Below are 20,623 nucleotides of genomic sequence, written 5' to 3'. Positions count from 1 at the left end.
GGAAGAACTGTAGACGCTGGTGAGAGAGTCAGGTATTACAACATTAGTAGTTCTAATAGTAAAAGTTTGGAGGGAGGTGGGGAATTTAAGATAGACCTGTAAATGATAACTGAAATAAACCTCTAAATTTGCATTTGTATTCATTAAGGGCCTGTTTGGTTACATGAATTCAGAGATTTTAAATCTCTGGATTCATGAATCTGAAAATCATACCTGTTTGGTTGTAAAAATCTCTAGATTCATGAAATCTAGAGATTCACCTTTTTACACTAAAAATGTGAATCTGTAGATTTATGGGTAAGGGGTGAAATCCAAAGATTTCAAAAAAGCTATACATTTGCACATTCACAAAAATCACGTCGACCAAATATCTAATTTTATAAATTATAACTCCATAAATTTGAAATCTCTAGATATTTGAAATCTCCAGACTCATGTAACCAAACAGGCCCTAAAGGTGTTTGTATCTGAAATTTTTCTTATCGAAAATATTTATATCCATTCGATAAGCGTGCGGATTTAAATTCAGATAATTGCTTATCAAATCGGTAATATTCGAATAAAATTTTATCCAGATACAACAAAGTATTCAACATTTTTATCCCTGAAAAGGAATGATAATCGGATTTGGAAACCATTAATCGGTAACGGGATGATATGAAATCGAAAATTATCCGACTAGAGTAAAATATTAAATATTCTTTTTTCTTATAAGGGCTGATAATTGGATTCGGAATCCGGTAATCGGTAATTAGAAATCAGAAATTTAAAAAAAATGACATCACCAATAAATAATCGGATAGTTTATCATATCGAATTATTATCAGATATCCAGTAATGGTTCGAATTCGAATTCGGATGCATTCTCTAAATTTCCATTGGATTCGGACTCAGATACAGATATTAGTTTTGTTAATCGAATTTGGATTCTGATACTGATGTATCCAAGTCGAATCCAATCACTTTACAGGTCTAATTTAAAGTTACAAAACGAAGCACAATTTGCCTTAATTAGAACTTTCACGGTTTCACCCCGTGTGGTGTATAAATAAGAGGCCAAGTGTTTTGATATGGCATGGAGAGTAATTGTGCTGCCTTCACTGATTGCACTAGATTTCCTTTAGCTGGATATTTGTTGTTTTGCTTGTTGTAATCCATCCCAAATCGCCACTAATGTAGCCCCTACTTCATCATCTTCCTCCCACACTCTATCTTACTTCTTTTAGTGATTAGTTATGTATCCCTGCACACAAGAAAGTCGAAAAGTAGAAATTGTAACACAACTATAGATCATTACTTACTTGAGTCATAGAAAAGCGTTGAGGTTTTTCCTCTTCCGTTCCTTGCTGTCCATCTAATTTATGTTATCCATTAGTAAGCAAAGGTTCTATTTGATATTCCCATTCAATTCAGAGTTTGCTGTACCTGTACTTAGTTGGAAATATATTTTCTTATGGACGAATCCGGATCATCACCCCGTCAGGGACGGTTTTATCACCACAAATCCTGTGGGACCCATAGGTAAAAAAAATCCCATCACCTAACCCCTGAGTCCCCTTGTATTTATGATGGTAAAGCCGTCGGGGTCTATTCTCCCCCGACGGGTAGCCGATCCAGACTCCTTATTGACTGCATGGTTCTACATGAATTCCGGTTTACCCGGTCATCCATGAAGATTAAAGGATGGACCATGGTTATCCAAGTGATTTTTCTTTAAGAGGGAAAAGGAGTTCAAATATATGGCAAGTAAGAACGAGACACGTGTCATCACTACAATTTGCTGCCTGAATTAGTCGGGAAAACGTACCGGTTTCATACGGTAAATGCGCGACGTCGAGAGCCGGAGGGAGACCAGCTCTCCAAAGTAAAAGAATTTATTTTGATTATTTCTTCCTCTGGCTTCGTTTTCGTTCAATCTCGCCCTTATTTTTTTTTTGTCTCACTGTTCTTGTTTTCTCTTCGTTAGCTCGCTCTTTCACTGCTTCACTCTGCAACTCTCTTCGCCATGGATGAAGAATATGACGTTATAGTTCTGGGCACGGGTCTTAAGGAATGCATTATCAGTGGTCTTCTATCCGTCGATGGCCTCAAAGTAAGCCTCTCTAAATCATTTCCTTATCCATTGTTCTCAGAAGAAAAGAGAAAAAATTCTGTGTTAAAACTACTAGCAAAGACAATAAGTATGTAACCTGTTCTGCTCGATCGCTGGTCTTTGCTTCGTATGATGCCATTGACTGAAGATCTTAAATATGAACACCAAGAGTGAAAATATAGTTTTCTCTCTGTTTCAGAATATCCTTCAGAATTTCATAGATAAACTACACCGTTAACTGCACAACATTTCAGATTATGCTTTAATTGTAACTTTTATGTGTGAAACTCAATAACCTATACCCTAAATGTTTTTCTTTATGTATTTACTAGTATAATAACTTGAGCAAATTGCACTGGCACCCGAAAATGGAGGCCTTAAAGCACTGACACCCCACTTTATGTTTAAAAAAGGCAAAGACCCAAAATTGAATTTTTATTGGATATATTTGTCCAATTTATTACTGAAAACAGTTAAATCAGTGTTTATTTTGTTTCAATTCCAAAAATATTCCTATAATAAATAGTATCTGGACTGTTTTCAGTGATAAATTGGTCAAATATATCCAATGAAAATCCAATTTTGGGATCTTTGTGTTTTTTAAACATAAAGTGGGGTATTAGTGCTTTAAGGCCTCCATTTTAGGTGCCAGTGCAATTTGCTCTAATAATTTTGTTATAAATTTTACTGGTTTCATTTGTCAATGCCAAATTCTTCAATTAACAAATGTCTAGTTTGATTTCTTTTGTTCTTTGTTCCTATCTTTTTTAGGGTGTAATAGGAAGATTGAGTAACTTTGGATCACGCTAAACGTGATATCAGTCAACTGATTGCGTTTGAAGTTTATTCTTCAATTTGTTTTTAATACCTGCAAATTGTATCTGGAATCGATATAATGTTGAGTTGCCTAATATGCTGTCTCAATCCACTTGAAATAGGTATTGCATATGGATAGAAATGACTACTACGGAGGAGAGTCGACCTCACTTAATTTAGTTCAGGTGAGGTTCATTGTATGAGTATGCCCTTGTTGTTTGATTTAATTTTTTATGTGAGATTTATTTCATCACTGTGTTTAGCTGACTCTTTTCTTGTACTTGGCAGCTTTGGAAGCGATTTAGGGGCAATGACAAGCCTCCTGAACAACTGGGCTCAAGTAGAGAGTACAACGTTGATATGATCCCCAAGGTATTCAGAACTTCTAATTCATCACTATGTAGTGTAGATAGTGATGAGTATGAAGCTTTCTTTTATTCCATAATACACGTCATAAACTTCAGCAGTGTTATCTGTTTCATATTTAATCTAACTGTAGTCCCCAAGTTCCATAGGTTCTTACTTGGGGGTTGCAAGTAACAACTTTTTTAGTCAATTTGGGAAACCTGGAGCCTCTGAAACAATAATTTATGCTTCTGAGGTTCTCAGTGTAATAATTTCTACAGAGCTGTCAAGGACCAAAGTCTCAGGGCTATTTCATAGTTTTAGTTTCTTTCCTGATTGTACTGAGCAGGGTAGGACAGCAGTTGTTAGCAGCTAGTTGCTGTGGAAACTAAAGCAATTAGTCTTTGACTACAATAACAAAGGACTATAAGAATCAGAGGGGAAGATCAGGACTGGTCATGGTACTGGGGTTTCTCAGTTGAACCAGAAATGTTGAAGGAAACATTAAAGGGAAGAGAAGTAAAGGAAAGTAAGTTGGAATCAACACTTATGGCCATTTTTCAGTCATAAAAGCTTCAGACTTCCAAGATTTTAGGAATAACCCCAGAGCAACAAGAAGCAAGAAAATGAAATTTTCAGTAATTTGTAGAAAACATGAAGTGCAAGAGACTCGACTGTATATGGTTCTCCATAAAGAACTCCTGCTTTGAAACTCCAAGATAGATAACCTTGTCAAAGTGTATGCCCTTTTCCCTGTATTTTGCAGACCATCCCAATGACGTCAGATTTCAAGACCATAGTTATTGAGAGAGTATTACAATGGAGTCAAGCAACACGTTAAGTTTCATTCATGAAAATAAAAGCCAAAACAATAGTCATGAAAATTAGGGCCTGGATTTAAAGATGGAATCACTCATGCTGGAAAATGACAAAATCAAAACCAAAACTGGCAACATATGAACTTACTTATTAGACTCAAATCTAACACCAGGATACCCTAATCAACTCAAAGAGTTGGGAATTTTTTAAATCCGAAGTCGGTTACTAGATTCTAAATGTAATTCATGTCGGGGCTTGTAGGTTAGTGTCTCCTCATGAGTCATGAGTACTTCCTCATCGCCCTGTATTAGGACATAAAGTCGTGCCTTCACTCCACTGGTCTGGTTATAGCGTAGCAATAAGCACTTGATCCAAAAGATCAACAATTGAGAATTGACTCAATGTTGCAGTTTTGAGTCACTGGACGAATGCTGAGGAGGGATTGTTGGGATTAAAAGGTCTGTGTTCCATTCTGAAAATGGGACTTACCACATGACCCATATAAGGTAATAAAGTTGCACCCTCACTACCACCAGTTGGTTTTAGTTTCACAATAACTGCTTCATCTGGAAGACCAACAATTTAGATACCTACATATCTTAACTCATTGACATCCTGTTATCAATTAGAGTCAAATGCAATCAAGTTCAGCCCTCTTAGAGTTGAATCTTTGACTGGCCAACCCCTACAATTGATGTTGTCCATATTTGTTTCACATTTGACATTAAAATAGAATGAGTAAACCCTAAGAATGGATTTCTCGTGCTTTGTGTTTGCCTACAATAAGTTTGATAAGTGAAGTACTTCTTGATCTGGGATTGGATGCAGCTTCAATGGTGAATGAAGAATTGAATGCTTTTGATTGCGATTTGTTAAACTCTAATTCATAGAATATGAGATTCATTCTTGATTTATGCTTTGCGTTCCACATTCACAACATTTAATAGATGAATCCTGAAATTGCAGCTGTACAGTGAATTTAAAAGTTCCCTCTATGTTACATTTTCCTTCCTGATGAAAGTTGCTATATGATTTGGCAGTTCATGATGGCCAACGGTGCTTTAGTACGTATCCTCATTCATACTGATGTTACTAAGTATCTCAATTTCAAGGCTGTTGATGGCAGTTATGTATATAGCAAAGGGAAGGTATGCTGTCTTTCTCCTGACTGTGATGAATGTCTCTGTGCCTGTTATTAAATGTTAATGAGTATGCAATCATTTTGAAGCTCTACATTTCAAATAATACTTTTAGAATGAAAGCAAAAACAACTTTTTGTACTCTGCAGGTTAATAAAGTTCCAGCCACTGATGTCGAGGCACTGAAATCCCCACTAATGGGACTTTTTGAAAAGCGCCGTGCTCGGAAGTTTTTTATTTACGTGCAAGACTATGAAGAAAATGATCCAAAATCTCATGAAGGGCTGGACCTGAACAAAGTTACAGCAAGAGATATTATTTCGTACTGGCCTTGTTCTCTACACTTTCTACTTTACCTTTGTTCTAACTCAATACTCACTGTACATGATTTCAATATTTCACTTCAGGATTTTTATTTTTCCATTTTTTAATGTTACATTGAATTCGTGACAAATATTTTTAGCAACTCGGCAGTCCCCTATACCAGTCAACATTTTTCAGAAGAAAATACTCTGCTTCTCTTAGCAAGTACATTAGCACTGCTTTAATCATGTCACCATAGATCATTTAGCAATACAGGTGGAGGGTTTACACACCAAGAGTTCTATTCATCATGTAGATCAAACACCATTTCCCTTATCTTTTGGGGATAGAGAAACAAAGGTAGGTGTTTGCTCATGGCCTTGAATCTAATTATCTGAGTCTACTTTTTACACCACCACAAAAATTTGGGAATTACTCTTCTATTGGATATTAACCAAGTAGGCAGTAGTGATCTAAAAGTCAGTAAATTAGACACTTGAGACATTTCAGTAACCTGCTTGTCAAGTATCACAAATACAATTGTGTAATAATATGGCTGGGACTTGATAAATAATTCTACTTAGATCCTTCCGTACTCAAATGGAGGGACTACTGCCCGGTGTGAAGGTGAAAGCTCATGCTGCCAGTATGAGGACATGGATTCAAGTCCAAGTAAGGCCACTTTGTCCAATAATAAATTGGAGAGATAAAAGTTAGGGCCTTCCCAGTCACCTACTTGGAACCCTTCAGAAGTGGTTAGTGCTCTGGTATATGGCCTTCATTCTCTAAGGGCCAAGATTTAGTGGTGCACTCTGATTGCCAGTAAAAGCATACACTTGCAAGTATAACACTGTAGAACTGCCCAATCAGTTGCCTGATTCTGAGAACAGATGTAAAGAGGTCCCATTTATTTAAAATATTCGGATGATGTCTCCTTGGAATGTATGAATGCTGTCTGTCCAAATTTCTGAATTGGCTTGATTTTTCACACTTTGAAATGAAATTATGTAAAATAGAGGAAAACTTAATCGTTGATTCTGAACACTTAGAAGTGACATTAAGTAGAATAGTACTGCTCACTGCCATTCAGATTTATCATTGGTTCTGACAAAAGGTGTTAGCTACTGAATGGTAATAATATCCTTGACTGTTCTTTTTCAACTTCACTAATGCTTGATATAGCCTTCAAGCAACCCATACCAAGACTACCTACCTTTTTAATGCTTCTTATTTTATTATTGGTGGTTTCACATTCAAATTCAATTTTCAAGCAGTGTCTTCTAGGTCTGTGTGTGCTTGTGGTTGTACTGGTACAGTAATATGAAATTTAAAGTGTTATACTCTAACAGGTCCCAAGTTAGATAGATTAGGATCTGGTTGTATCATGCTGCCGTTCATTCTTGCCATGCTAGTTGGTTTAACTTCTTCGACAACATCTGCTTCATTATATAGGCATGGATAGAGATTTTGTAGTCACAGTATTTATTAATATTAGAGCAACTGTATTTTTGCTTTACTGATTATGCTGTGCTTCAGAGATCAAACTGCATCTTGTTATAATTATAAGCTAACATTTAGGCAGATTACCCAAAGAATTTCGTCTCAAATGACATTCAAAATTCAACTTCCTTTCCACTTTACTCTGAATTTGGATCTATAGTTTGACACACTAAATTTCTACCCTGTGCAGAAAGTATGGTTTAGATGACAACACAGTCGACTTTATTGGCCATGCTTTGGCCCTATACAATGATGATAGCTACTTGGATACACCTGCCATGGATTTTGTGAAGAAGATGAAGGTACTAAGCATCTTTTGCTTCCTTTGATTGTGTAATGTCTAATTGTGAACTAGGAACATTTTCTACCTTTTCCTTCAATCTTATTTGAAATATTCTACTTCATTAACTTGAATCCATAATTACATTCAGTAGTTTGCATGTAAATTCCATGTTGCCATGGCAGAACTGATATAAATGCAAACTCTGTCTTTGCCAATTATTTTATCCTCATCAAACTTGATAGGCACAACAAACATCAAGATCCTGGCTGAGTCTAGGATTTTAGGATCCGACAAAGATAGCAAATGTCTGAAGTCCTTCAGCCTTTGTATGAACCCTTGAGATAATAAAGAACATGTTCTTATATCCCATGATAAGAGCCTGTAATTTCTGATATAAGATCAGTTGAACCTTTCAAAATTTTGTTTGTGTTCTCGATTTAAAATTGGTGAAAGTTGAGAACAAGTACAACTTTCGTTTTTTATCTTCTTACTTTCATGTGTTGATTTCCCTTCTTGATGAATACTTCCATTCAGTTATGAACAATTACGGTTCATATTTTCCCCCTCTACTTTGAAACATCTTCATGCAGAACTAATCTACAACTGTCTCTGGTTCTTTGTTTCAAAAAGCTGTATGCAGAGTCTTTGGCACGCTTTCAAGGAGGGTCCCCATATATTTATCCACTCTATGGATTGGCAGAATTACCACAGGTAGGCTATCATCTTAACTGAGTGAATTTTTAGGGAGGATCTTCTCCTCCTTTTGTTTTTTTCCCTGATCTCCTTTTTCCTTTATATAGCTTGACATATTTTCATACTCCCAGGCATTTGCTCGTCTTAGTGCTGTTTATGGTGGCACGTATATGCTCAACAAACCAGAGTGCAAGGTAACATCTATGAGGTTTCTAAATGGACAGCTTTTTTTATTTTGCTTGTTTCCAAACAAGATTTCAGTTCTCAGGCCTTTTTTTTCCCTTTTTCTTTTTCTTTCTTTTTTCCAGTTAAGCATATGTTTAAGTTCTTCATGAGAAAATAAATGCTTATTGATTGGATGAAGGAAAGAAAAGTGTAATAACCATTCCAAGTCGTATGAAGTTATAATACTCAACGCAGTTACATATTTCTGCAACAATACAGTTGCCCAAGATTTATTTCTACCATGGTTACTCAATATTGAAGCATTGATCGTGTCTCGATTTAATTTCTTTGACTGCCCATTATATATTTCACATTTTCAACAATAAAAAAAAAAAAGAAAGAAAGATTTTAATTGGCTAGAACTCAGAAGAATCTTCTTGTACACAAAGCAAAAGGATAAATGCACTGTTAATATTAGAAAAATCTATGATAAATACACTGTTAATATTAGAAAAATCTATCATCGTCTGATTCTGGGGTGACAGGTAGAATTTGATGCAAATGGAAAAGCTATTGGTGTAACTTCTGAAGGGGAAACTGCAAAATGCAAGAAAGTTGTATGTGATCCTTCTTATTTGCCTGACAAGGTAGACACTAACCAGTTCACAAGCAATTAAAAAGTTTTATTAAACCATGAGAGCAAGCAAGCAAAGAAGGAGAGCTGTTTTTGGGTTACCAAAATCTTCTGTTATAGATATGAATTGTAAATCCCTGCATGTGTTAACAGGTGCAGAAAGTAGGAAAAGTTGCTCGTGCAATCTGTATAATGAGTCATCCCATACCAAACACGAAAGACTCTCACTCAGTCCAGGTTATCCTACCACAAAAACAACTTGGGCGGAAGTCAGACATGTATGTATTGAGAATTTCCTTGATGTTTTTCTATTGATATAGCCGAATGGCATTGGCATGCACATACAGTAAGTAACTGTATATTTTCATGCACGGACAGATTCAAACCTTACATATAGCTTTCCTTATTTCTCTTGGTTTAACTACTCATTATCTCTCGTTTGCTCTGATAGTGTTAAGATTTGTGAACTTCAAACTTAGATTATTTCTTTAACAATGTAGACTACACATTTTAAGTTTGAATGGGTATTGGTGATCAACAAAAAATTCTTTTCATGTTTTGTCTCCTCTCCATTTCCCAGAAAAGTGCTGCAGTTAGTAACGAATAAAGCATCAAGTATATCTCAGTAAAACTTATCCAAGAAGCAAAAATGGATACCTTGGTAACAGGATCTGGACCCAAAGACTGTGCCAATGAATTCCCAGGAAGTAGTTATATCATAACATTCCCAATGATTGTTTTTGTTATGGGATGACCATGGGTTTAATATTCCATTTGTAGTTAGCCATGATAGGGGGAGTGTTCCTATTGTGGTATATCTTGACTTGGTTTACTTTCCTTGTTAGACTAACATTTACTTTCCTAAATTAGAGAAGACTTGGATGGACATTACTGCAGGCTTTATATCCTCTAAAACTCTTTCTGAATTAACAGCAATAACATTCAGAATCCACTGAGCAAACACTCTTGAAATAAACAAAAGGGGGCCTAAAGTCCACATTACAGAGCTTTTATTTTGTTATTTTTGTGCCCAAATGGCTGGCTACTCCTAACTTGACCAAAAGTAGCCTTAACCAGTTACTAATCAATAGCTAGTTAATTGACCAGTGAAATACTAATAACAACTCAAAAACCGACTCACCAACACTCCAATTGACCAGCTGTACGTGGTCCTAAATCAAATAGAAGTCGGACATTAAAAACAATACTAAATTGAAACAGGACTGGATTTATAGCGACCTAATTCATCCTTGGATTAAAAATGGAAAGAAACTGAAACTGAAGCAGAACTCTGCGGAAGACTAGGAATAGGATTCCTGAGAAAGTAGGAATTCTGAAATTCCTGAAAGTGCAACTTCTTCTCCTGGTATTGCTATTGGTGTAGATACTGTATTGGAAGATAAGAAAACCTGTTGTACCATATACTCCCTGAAACTTGATAGTTCAAGTGTTCTTCTTAACATTACTGCTATTGTAGGTACCTTTTCTGCAGTTCGTATTCCCACAATGTTGCTCCAAAAGGAAAATACATTGCTTTTGTTTCAACAGAAGCAGAAACTGACCAACCTGAAGTGGAATTGAAGCCTGGGATAGATCTACTTGGGCCAGTAGAGGAGATGTTCTTTGATGTTTATGACAGATACGAACCCATCAAAAACCACGAGGACAACTGCTTCGTTTCTTCTGTAAGCATTCTATGTATTCTTTACATTCTCTTTTTTGCATGTCACAGTTAATTGACTACTGAAATGTTGACCACAAAAATTGAAGGCTGAAATTTGAGCCATTTGAGTACTCAGGAGAGGACTTGACCTCATGATTAGTGTGCCTAATTGTTCCTTGTTGCTGATCGTGTCATCCTTTGTCTTTGTGTTGCCCTGTATAAACTGTAACTTTTTCTGCTTCCTGTAGACCATGTCAACTAATGGTAGATTGTAGATCAAAATCCTTGTGAACTGTTCTCCTTTTCCCCGACAGTTAGAATGGAGAAGCCTAATTTCTGAAACCTCATAGATTTCTGTAAGACAGTCAGCCAGTAATTTGTTTGTCATTTTAAGCAGACACACCTATGTTGTGAAAAAAGGAATCGGTCCCTCTTTCTGGCTTTTTCTTTTTATTGATTTTTATCTTAATAAAGATCTTTTATGTGTTTCTGAATGTGTTCATTATTGGTTATAGTATGCTTCAAATGGTTTAAATGCTACTTGTCACCGTTCCTACCACAATATAAGCATAACCTTTCCAGTTCATATTTTCTATGTGAGACTCTAGTTCAAGATGCTGACAAGGTAAATTCATTGCAGAGTTATGATGCTACAACACACTTTGAGACCACAGTAAAAGACGTGCTCGACATGTATAGTAAGATTACAGGGAAGGTACTTTTTCTTTCCAGTTTAGACTGATTTTTATCTTACTAATCAATCACTTCCATGGAAAGGTCTTCTGCATGTATGATTAATGTCTCTGTATCAATTAAATTGTTGCCTGCACTAATGCACATGTCCTTAGTACAGTAGTTTATTTTGTACATTAATCAGTTTACTTTGTTCCACATCAAATGGTTACAACACTAATTATTTGACCTCTCTCTCCCTCTCTCTCTCCTATATGTTGCAGACTCTTGATCTTTCTGTGGATTTGAGCAATGCTAGTGCTGCCGCCGAAGAATGAGACCACTGATTCATTCATTGTTCCTTTCCTTTCTTCTTCTTCCTTTCTTCTGCAACTACTGTCTCTAGCTTGTCCTTGAACTAATTATTCCATTGTAAGAACAGGGAATATCCTGGGTTAATGTAGTCCCTTCCTAGTAACTTGGCAGTATTCTTCTTCTGGTTTCTGCTAGAAGATTGTTGGTCAGCACTTGGTATGATATGTATATGCTTTGGATACGTCAATTAAATTCAATCTTCCATTATTTTTTGCAGCCTTTTAACAGTGTTATAGAGACTATTTTTGAATGAGGCTGGCTTGCCTTTCACATATGGGTAGCCAAGTATATTTATAATAACTCTAGTACAAGAGATTTAGTACAATTTGATGCAAATGGTAACTATACAAATGGTAACTTCAACAATTAACGAAAATGTTACAAAAGATAAGGTTTGACTAATTCAAAATTGTTTGAACTTTTTAATTTGAATTTGAGATTGAGTTGTTTTGGAGTCCACTTTTAAATTCAAATGGAGAATATCCCTAATAGAGTAATAGGCTCCTTCAAGCATAGTGCAACATTTTGCCAAAATTCCGTTTGGGGGTGAAACCAAGATGGTCCAACAATCAACGAAAATTTGGCAATATTTCGCAGTGTATCACCGAATTGACTGATATATTGTCAAAGTTTCTCGCGATTTTTAAGTGATTTTAGAGCGGAATCTTCAAGGTCAATAGATAGTCTTACCAATTCTGTTCCAATGATTCAAGCCTCAAAAGGCAATATGCCACATGTGATTAGGGAGGAGAATCTATATAGAATAACTCCTAAAAATTATTTGAATTAGGAAGACATTTTGTAGAAAAATCTTTAAGATCAATGAGCAATCTTATCAATTATATCTCAGTGATTTAGGCCTCAAAAGTAACGTGCCAAATGTGGTTAGGAGATTGACTGAAAACCTGGTTTTCAGATACTGTTTATTATAGTTTATAGGGATATTTTTTTAAATAAACAGTATTTTAACTGTTTTCAGTAATAAATTTGACAAATATATCTAATAAAAATCTAATTTTGGGGTCCATGTATTTTTTAAACATAAAGTGGGGCGTAAGTGCAATTTGCTCTTTTCAATACTATTTCCACATCCTAAGTTTAAAAACACTATTCATAAATAATATCGCTTAAATTTTATAAAAAATCATGTTTAGAAGAAGAAGTCATAACTAGAAGAAGGAGAGAAAGAAATGAATCAAGTAAGGTTATTTTTCTTTTTTTGAAATATTTAATATGTTTACATCTGCATCTAGCTTGATTTCTTAAAGAAGAGAGATTTGATTGAATAGTTAGTTAACTCAACGGGTGACATTAATTTTAAGAGAAATTCTTTGGTGGCACTGAATTTTCTTCTTCTTTTTTTTTTTTTTTTTCGGTAAAGGTCCCAAGAAGGACCAGAACCATTTAAAATTTTAAAGTGAAGAAATAAAAAAATAAAAAAGGAATCAGACCAGTGGTCTATATTGTCCACTGAGAGTGGATTTGGTTTTAGATGTCATTCTATTCCCCATTAGCGTGCCGAGGTGATCTGATGTCATGGATTCCCTGCGAATTGTAGTGCAGATTGACTGCTTTGACCCAAGAAAGCTTAGGATACCAATGGAAATTGGAAAGCGAGGAAGAAAGGAAGAGAAAGTAGAAAAGCAGCTATTTTTTCAACCCATAAAAAAAAAAAAACAGCTACTTTCTCTCTCTTTGAGCGATAGTCTTCAATTTCGGGGAATGTTCTCTCTCTTTCAGACCTCAAAAGGAACAAAACGAAATGGCGACGTGAAGTGATTCCATTGGTTCGTACGGTATCTTGAAAGCAAATATATCTATTATTTTATTCGTTTTGGTAGGGCCCTCGAGAAAGACGCGCTTACACAATCAATGCAGTCCAGTGGTACGGATGTCTTCTTTGTAAGAGAGATGAGTAGAGAATGAAGGAGTTAATAACGGACTACTAACTCTGCTTCTAGATGAACTCTTTCTCTGGTAAAACTAGGGTTTCTTCAGGCTAGAGATTTCTTTCTGGATCAGTGGAAGAAGCTTCGATGATGGCGAAACCTCACTATAGTTATCAGTATCAGAGAGGCGCTTTTGCTGCTCTATTGGTGCTGTTGCTCCCGGTTTTCTTCCCTTCTCTTTTCACTCCATTGGGCCATGCTTCTCCTTCTGTCTTCTCGGTACGTGAGATTTTCTGCAATATTCTAGATTCTGCTTCTAGTTTTTTTTTTCCGTGAAACTTCTGTTTAGTGATTATTAAGTTGAGCTGAATTACCTGAAAATGGTCGGCTTCCGAGCTTGCTTGCTAGCTTGTTCGCATCGTTGTTTGTTCTTTTGCGGAGCTAATTAGTTTTAGACAAAAATGCAGGATTTGTTGACTATAGATCAGCTAGTTTTACCTGGGGAAGTCGTTAGCTAATTTATTCAGTGCTTTGTACCAAGATATCGTCATCTTCCACGAATCAGATGACCTAGTTGACTTTGACTCGCTGATAAATGGATCTCGGCGCTGTCAGTGCTTATGTAGAGTGCTAGTTTACTGACCAGCAGAGGAACGATTCTTATGGTCCTTCCATGCCATTGTCCTTCTGGAAAAACTAAATTCCCTTTCTTTTGTTTTTGTGCCACATTGGTGCTGTCTTATCTGCTTCTCTGACACTTCTATTGCATTTCCTTTGTTAAGTAGTTACCTTTTTTTTTTAAATCCAATGTAAGAAAATATTTTTCTTTGTTTACTTTCTGTTTCCTGGTTGTTGAAGTTCGCTTTCTTTTGATGATTATTTCATGGTCTCATGTAAATTAAGTAGATTCTTAAGGACTTCTTAGTCAGTCGGTGGATATAGCTCATTAAAAACAGAAATGCATCCAATCCAGATGTTTGACTAGTTCAGTATATTGTATAGAATGTACATATGTCCTACTGCCCCAATAGTAGTTTGATGACTTGTGTGTTAATTTTGTTTTTCATTTGATGCCCCATGCAGGAATGGGTCGCTCCTAAACCTAGGCACTTGCCACTTCTAAAAGGTGCTATAAGAAGGCAAACTGTGAGTATAATGCTTTGTTAGATGGTTAACTGAATTCAAAAATTATTATGCCAAATTCCACATAAAGATGTTTGTTTCTTAAGGAATTCTTCTCTGACCTAAGAAATTTTGTCATTCTTATTCAGTCAAATGTTCAGCAGTTCGATCTTTGGTCTCCCTTGCCTCATCAAGGATGGAAACCCTGTGTTAAATCTACAGAACTTCCTGGTGAGAATGAAAAGAAGCTCTGCACATTATACTTTATATGTCAAATTTGTCCCGTAACTTTTATGTTGCATAAAATGATATATGGTTCCCTCACTGATACTTTTTCATTCCCCCCCCCTTTTTTTTTGGTAGCTTTACCAAGAAAGTTCCCTCACTGATACTTTTTCATTCCCCCCTCCCCCCCCTTTTTTTTTTGGTAGCTTTACCAAGAAAGTCTCAGGGATATATCCAAGTATTTCTGGATGGGGGATTGAACCAACAAAGAATGGGGGTAGGCAATTTATGTTTAAGCATTTGAAGTCTTATCTTTTAACAATTTGGCTGCCCTTTTTTGTCTTTGAAGTCCTAGTGTTTCTATTATCTTAGCTAATTGTTTTCCTTCTCTATATAATTTTTCCTTATTGTAGCTCATTGTTTTCCTTTTCTAGATTTGTGATGCAGTTGCCGTTGCTAAAATTTTGAATGTAACACTTGTGATTCCACACCTTGAAGTAAATCCTGTTTGGAAAGATTCAAGGTACTTTGTTTGTTACGGTCTGTAAACCAGTTCGTTTACTTTAACTCGTTGAAGATGGAAGCTTTGGTGACGTCGTACTTTCTTCTGCAGTACATTTACAGAAGTATTTGATGTGGATCACTTTATTGAGGTCCTGAGGGATGAAATTTCCATAGTTAAAGAGCTACCTGAAGATTTCTCATGGAGCACAAGAGAGTATTATGCAACAGCAATTCGAGCTACCAGAATCAAAACAGCACCAGTTCATGCTTCAGCTAATTGGTATCTAGAGAATGTCTTGCCAATATTGCAGAGGTTGGTACTCTTTATTGAATCCACTCTTGTACGATTTCTATCAGGGTGCTCTCTCCCCCCCCCCCCCCCCCCCAAACCTCACATTAAGTTAAAAAATAAATAAAAGAGCTCCCTAAGAATCTCTCTGAAACATAAATAATCACAATCACCTGCCTGGAGAAAATTGAAATCATATGTATCTGTCTCTTGAGTTACCAGAACAGTGTGCTAATTAATTTAATTTTTTTATAGTTATGAATTGGCTCAAAGGCCCCCCCCCCCCCCCCCCCCCCCCCCCCCCCCCCCCCCCCCCCCCCCCCCCCCCCCCCCCCCCCCCCCTCCCCCCCCCCCCCCCCCCCCCTCCCCCCTTTCTTCCCCCCCCCCCCCCCCCCCCCCTTCTTCCCCCCCCCCCCCCCCCCCCCCCCCCCCCCCTTTTTCCCCCCCCCCCCCCCTTCCTCCCCCCCCCCCCCCCCCCCCCCCCCCCCCCCCCCCCCCCCCCCCCCCCCCCCCCCCCCCCCCCCCCCCCCCCCCCCCCCCCCCCCCCCTCCTCCCCCCCCCCCCCCCTCCCCCCTCTGTGACTTCCCGCACAGGACCCTTCTGTTCTCTAAACACATCTAATTATGTGGGCTCAACAGAAGGGTCTCATGACCTTGTGTAATACCTGTATATGAATAGCGAGGTGCCCCTCCCATGTTCCCATTGTCCTGGCATAGATCCCCTGCCCTAAAAAGTGTGTATCCAGTGCACGAGGGGTCCTGCCATTGTGAGGAATGAAAGATATTCTATGCCAAATGTACCTTATTTTCTTTTAACTTATTTCCAGCTAAGTGTTAAAACTTGGATATGTATTCTGGTTGTGCCAGCTATGGAATTGCTGCTATCGCTCCCTTTTCACACCGTTTGGCTTTTGACAACTTGCCTATGGACATTCAACGACTACGTTGTAAAGTAAATTTTCAAGCATTGATATTTGTTCCACATATCAGAGCGTTGGGTGATGCCCTTGTTAGTCGCCTCCGGTATTCACCAAATAAAAGTGCAAAATTAGGAAGTGATTTTCTGCAGCAGACAACAGGTGAAAAAGATAAAGAGGGAGCTGGGAAGTTTGTTGTTCTACATCTTCGGTTTGATAAGGTATGTTTTGTTCCTCTTTCATGTCATTTTATGTATGTCTTGCTGGTTTATTGTTTGCTTGGATTTTATGGATGATATAGAATACTTAAAACTTTGTGGTATATGTTGGGTATTAGCTGCAAAATGCTTGATTCTTGAGGTTTGGAACAATAACACCTGTCCTGGAACAGTAACACCTTTTAAAATTTGATGCCACACTGCAAAGAAATATAGTCAAATTGTGTAGGACTGGATAGGGCTTATGGTAGTAGAGGAAAATAAGGAAAGTATAAGCAATAGATACTGTTAGCGATGGACAGTTCCGTTAACAATTAGAGAAACATAGATCTGAAAGGTTGAAGGAGAGAGAAGGAATACCTGAATTTTTTTTGGTAGCAGAAAGAATACCAGAATTAAGATAAATATAGCAAGAATAGATGGAAGAAAATCAATGTTAGATCGATACCTTTAACCCAATCAGTAAAACACATACTAAGAAGTAAAAACCACTAGAAACTAAAGTTTATTCCATTCAATTTGTATAGTCAAAAGGCCAGAGAATATATGGTTTCCTCTCTCCCATTTTTAGGGGGGTTCTAGGAGAACACCTGGAGTGAAATTATTCTTTAATAAAAATCCCCCCCAAAAAAAAAACAGAACTTGCTAAATCCTAATGCTACTTAACCACTAATTTCTTGACTAATAATAGAATGAAAAATGTATAACTAAAGTCCTACAATGCAAGAAAATAATATATAAAAATTAAAAACTCCAAAATCCTTGTGAAACAAGGGCCGGTGTACCAATCAGGCTTTCAAATTCCTAATGCTATCAGGGAAATTGTAAAACCTCAAAAAGTGAAATCTGTGTATCCTCTGAATAAATTGTGGGCCTTTATTGTCCATTAAAACAAAAAATATTACTGTGCCATAACCTTTAGGCTTCACTTGGTTCCAATGGGAATAAAAAGGAATTGAAATTTTCATTTCTTAAAAGATAAAAATTTTGTAATTGTTAACCCATGCTATTGTGAAAGCTACTAAAATTTCAAACTAAATTTAGTAATGGTACATTTTTCATTTAATCTTTGTTCACAACTCAAAAGTTTGAAATGTAAGTAATGATACATTTTTCATTTAATCTTTGTTCACAACTCAAAATCAAAGGGAATTTTCAACCCTAAAAATCGAAGGGAATTAGATGCAAAGTAACATGAAATTTAATAGCCAAATATGGAATGATTTGCAGAACTTTAGTTAGTACTATCATCACATAGAGTAACAGTTACAAATATTCACAGAAGTCTCTTTTTTATTATAAAATTTTCACTTCCCTTTAATTCCCCTTGCAAACAAATTAAGCCTTACTGTCATTAGGAAGTTTGAAGTATCAGTCTAGTTGGGGGTGCTATGAGGAACTTCCCCGAAGGAGCACACCATCTGGTGGTTTTACTTAGAATATCTGATGCAGAGGACCTGGGATGTTTATAATTACTCCATTTTAATGGGTGATTGCTGCAATTTTATAAGCAGTTCTCTTTTCAACCTTTTTATTGGTCTTACCTGAATGCTGAAAAATAATGTAATGCTTGAAGCCTTGCAGTCATCTAGTTTGGTGTTTATTTGGTCTTTTGGATGACCATGCGCCAAACCTGTACCAGCCATTGGTAGCCCAAAATAGGTCTACTTTGGTGCTGACTTTTATTTTCTTAGCTCAACTAAGCCTACCCCTTGTCATAAATAATTTGAGATTATTTAGTTAACCACCCCCCCCCCCCCCCCCCCAAAAAAAAAAAAAAAAAAACACTTTACAGTGTTCTGGGCTGGGAGAGGGAGGGATGGTATGCTAAGCAGTTAATAGCTTATGTGATTTTCACTAATAATTTCAATGTCCAGGATATGGCTGCTCATTCAGCCTGTGATTTTGGCGGGGGCAAATCAGAAAAACTTGCTCTGGCAAAGTACAGACAAGTGATTTGGCAAGGAAGAGTCTTAAATTCTCAGTTTACCGATGAGGAGTTGAGAAATCAGGGCCGCTGCCCATTGACCCCTGAAGAGATCGGATTGCTGCTGGCAGCTTTGGGCTTTGACAATACCACCCGCCTCTATCTTGCCTCCCACAAGGTTCATCATGCACCCTTCCTGTATATGGGAAAACTTTTGCATATTGTTCAGAGCTTGAACCAAGAACATTTTATGTTTCCAGGTCTATGGTGGTGAAGCTAGGATTGCGGCTTTGCGCATGCTGTTTCCATTGATGGAAGATAAAAAGAGTCTTGCTTCCACTGAAGAACGTGCCAAGATTGAAGGAAAGGCTTCTTTATTAGCTGCATTGGATTATTATGTGAGCATGCACAGTGACATTTTCATCTCTGCATCTCCTGGCAACATGCACAACGCATTGGTAAATATTCTTTCATACTGGTGTTCTCTCTTTTTTCTAAAAAAGGGTTTAATTGTGGTTCACCAGTAACACCTAATAAAATCAGGGAAGTTATTAGGGAGGCCCCTTCTTCGACGGTGCTACCTCATGAATTTCCATGTCAAAGATAGTTGCGAGGCATTGCCTTGGTGTCTAGGTATCTTGACAAATAGTGTCAAAGCACCCTTCAATGCCTCGGTTTGTCTAGACACTGCAACAATTCTGTTGCCGAAGGAGTGAATAAAAAGAAGTGAATCTGATTTAACGCCTACACAGGAGTGAATCGGTTCTATTTGTTCTGTGGATCTGAAAGTCCAAAATGAAATTATAGATGTGGTTTTGGTTCCAAATAAGTGCTTCAGTCGGTCTGATTCCTCAGTTAAGGATGATGAAAATGTTCGATCCTGTATATTTATATGATGTACTTAATAATGTAGAGATCGACAGTAGACTACAGGTTTCACATTTGGAGTAAATGATTGAAAATTCTGCAGTCAGTCTAACAGAATTGAAGTCTATTTCCTCTGACCAGGTTGGACACCGAACATATGAGAATTTGAAGACAATAAGGCCTAATATGGCTTTAATGGGTCAGCTCTTCCTGAATAAGAGCATGGGATGGCCAGAGTTTCAACTTGCAGTTGTGGAAGGGCACAAAAATCGACAAGGGCGAATTAGATTGAAGAAAGAGAAACAATCCATATACACATACCCTGCTCCTGACTGTATGTGCCAAGCTTAGCAACAATTATTAGAAGGTTGCATGTCTGAGTGCAATATTTTTGCTCCCATTGTTTGTGGCCTGTGCAGCTTCTGTCTAGGAAGAATATACGTCCATTTGTTTAGGAAGATTATTCTATATCTTTTTTTCCTAAAGGGCGGTTGAGATGTTTATTCTGTATTTTCACAAATAAGGTCAATTTGGTGGTATGATCAATTATAGGAATGTTAAGTTTCTGATATCTTGTTCCTTAGAAACCATGTACTTGAATCAGGTTGGCAATTTTCTTTTATTTTATTTTTCTGGCAAGTAACGAAAGCATTCAGAAAGAGCAGTACGTATGAGATCCAGATTACAGGCTGGAACGACCCTGAAGTATGCCAATTTATCGCTCCTTCAGGGGATGAAGATTTCCAGGCTATTGTAGCAGGTAGCTGTTTGATACATCTTGGAGCACAGTAAAGTTCACAAACATTAATACATAGCCTCACCTTGCACATTGAGTTTCCTCAGCCAGTGTGCCCTATTAGTTCTGCTTGAGCAGCTATTACCTCACCTTGAACAGTAGGGGGAAAAGAGCCGCAAGACACTGGAACCCTCTGGACATCGAAGAATCACTCCAATACCCGATCTCTCTGAAACTGGAATTCAAAGAAGCATTACAGTTAATCTTGTGGAGGCCCAATGGTGGAGGCGACCAAGAATTGAGAGACTTGTTGAACTTGCCAGAACCAAGCTGAAGGCTGAGTAATAGTTGCCCAATATTCTTCGAAGGCCTTTACACCAGCATGTACCCAGCATTCCTTAGCTGCCAACAAAAAATGAACAGAGGCTGGC

General features: G+C 37.3%; 2 protein-coding genes across 2 annotated transcripts; both read left to right on the top strand.

The window, feature by feature from the left end:
* The first annotated feature begins 1,826 nt into the window (after positions 1-1,826).
* LOC149018134 (guanosine nucleotide diphosphate dissociation inhibitor At5g09550) lies at positions 1,827-11,708 on the top strand. Its single transcript, XM_089154296.1, has 14 exons — positions 1,827-1,864; positions 1,967-2,092; positions 3,031-3,093; positions 3,197-3,280; positions 5,113-5,220; positions 5,361-5,533; positions 7,205-7,316; positions 7,928-8,008; positions 8,122-8,184; positions 8,701-8,802; positions 8,943-9,067; positions 10,267-10,474; positions 11,093-11,167; positions 11,409-11,708. Exons 2-14 carry the CDS (start codon positions 2,006-2,008, stop codon positions 11,460-11,462), a joined length of 1,335 nt encoding a protein of 444 aa, XP_089010422.1. The 5' UTR covers positions 1,827-1,864; positions 1,967-2,005; the 3' UTR covers positions 11,463-11,708.
* Positions 11,709-13,033: 1,325 nt separating this feature from the next.
* On the top strand, positions 13,034-20,025 carry LOC149018133 (O-fucosyltransferase 31-like). Its single transcript, XM_089152456.1, has 10 exons — positions 13,034-13,667; positions 14,472-14,534; positions 14,660-14,741; positions 14,942-15,012; positions 15,170-15,258; positions 15,349-15,552; positions 16,395-16,665; positions 18,540-18,767; positions 18,850-19,047; positions 19,598-20,025. Exons 1-10 carry the CDS (start codon positions 13,536-13,538, stop codon positions 19,805-19,807), a joined length of 1,548 nt encoding a protein of 515 aa, XP_089008582.1. The 5' UTR covers positions 13,034-13,535; the 3' UTR covers positions 19,808-20,025.
* The last annotated feature ends 598 nt before the right edge of the window (positions 20,026-20,623 follow it).

The sequence above is a fragment of the Hakea prostrata genome, chromosome 4, assembly GCF_041222555.1.
Source record: "Hakea prostrata isolate BN-2017 chromosome 4, UWA_Hpros_2, whole genome shotgun sequence".
NCBI classification, from domain to species: domain Eukaryota; kingdom Viridiplantae; phylum Streptophyta; class Magnoliopsida; order Proteales; family Proteaceae; genus Hakea; species Hakea prostrata.
The sequence above is the reverse complement of the archived record's forward strand: the minus strand, read 5'-3'. Positions and strand labels throughout refer to the sequence as shown.

Bases quoted from the DNA above. Each gene is read 5' to 3' on its own strand.
- LOC149018134 (XM_089154296.1), top strand. From the start codon at position 2,006: ATGGATGAAGAATATGACGTTATAGTTCTGGGCACGGGTCTTAAGGAA. The intron at 7,317-7,927 runs GTACTAAGCATC...TGTTTCAAAAAG, and splicing joins ATTTTGTGAAGAAGATGAAG to CTGTATGCAGAGTCTTTGGC. The intron at 8,803-8,942 runs GTAGACACTAAC...ATGTGTTAACAG, and splicing joins CTTCTTATTTGCCTGACAAG to GTGCAGAAAGTAGGAAAAGT.
- LOC149018133 (XM_089152456.1), top strand. From the start codon at position 13,536: ATGATGGCGAAACCTCACTATAGTTATCAGTATCAGAGAGGCGCTTTT. The intron at 14,742-14,941 runs GTGAGAATGAAA...TTTTTTTGGTAG, and splicing joins TAAATCTACAGAACTTCCTG to CTTTACCAAGAAAGTCTCAG. The intron at 16,666-18,539 runs GTATGTTTTGTT...TTCAATGTCCAG, and splicing joins TACATCTTCGGTTTGATAAG to GATATGGCTGCTCATTCAGC.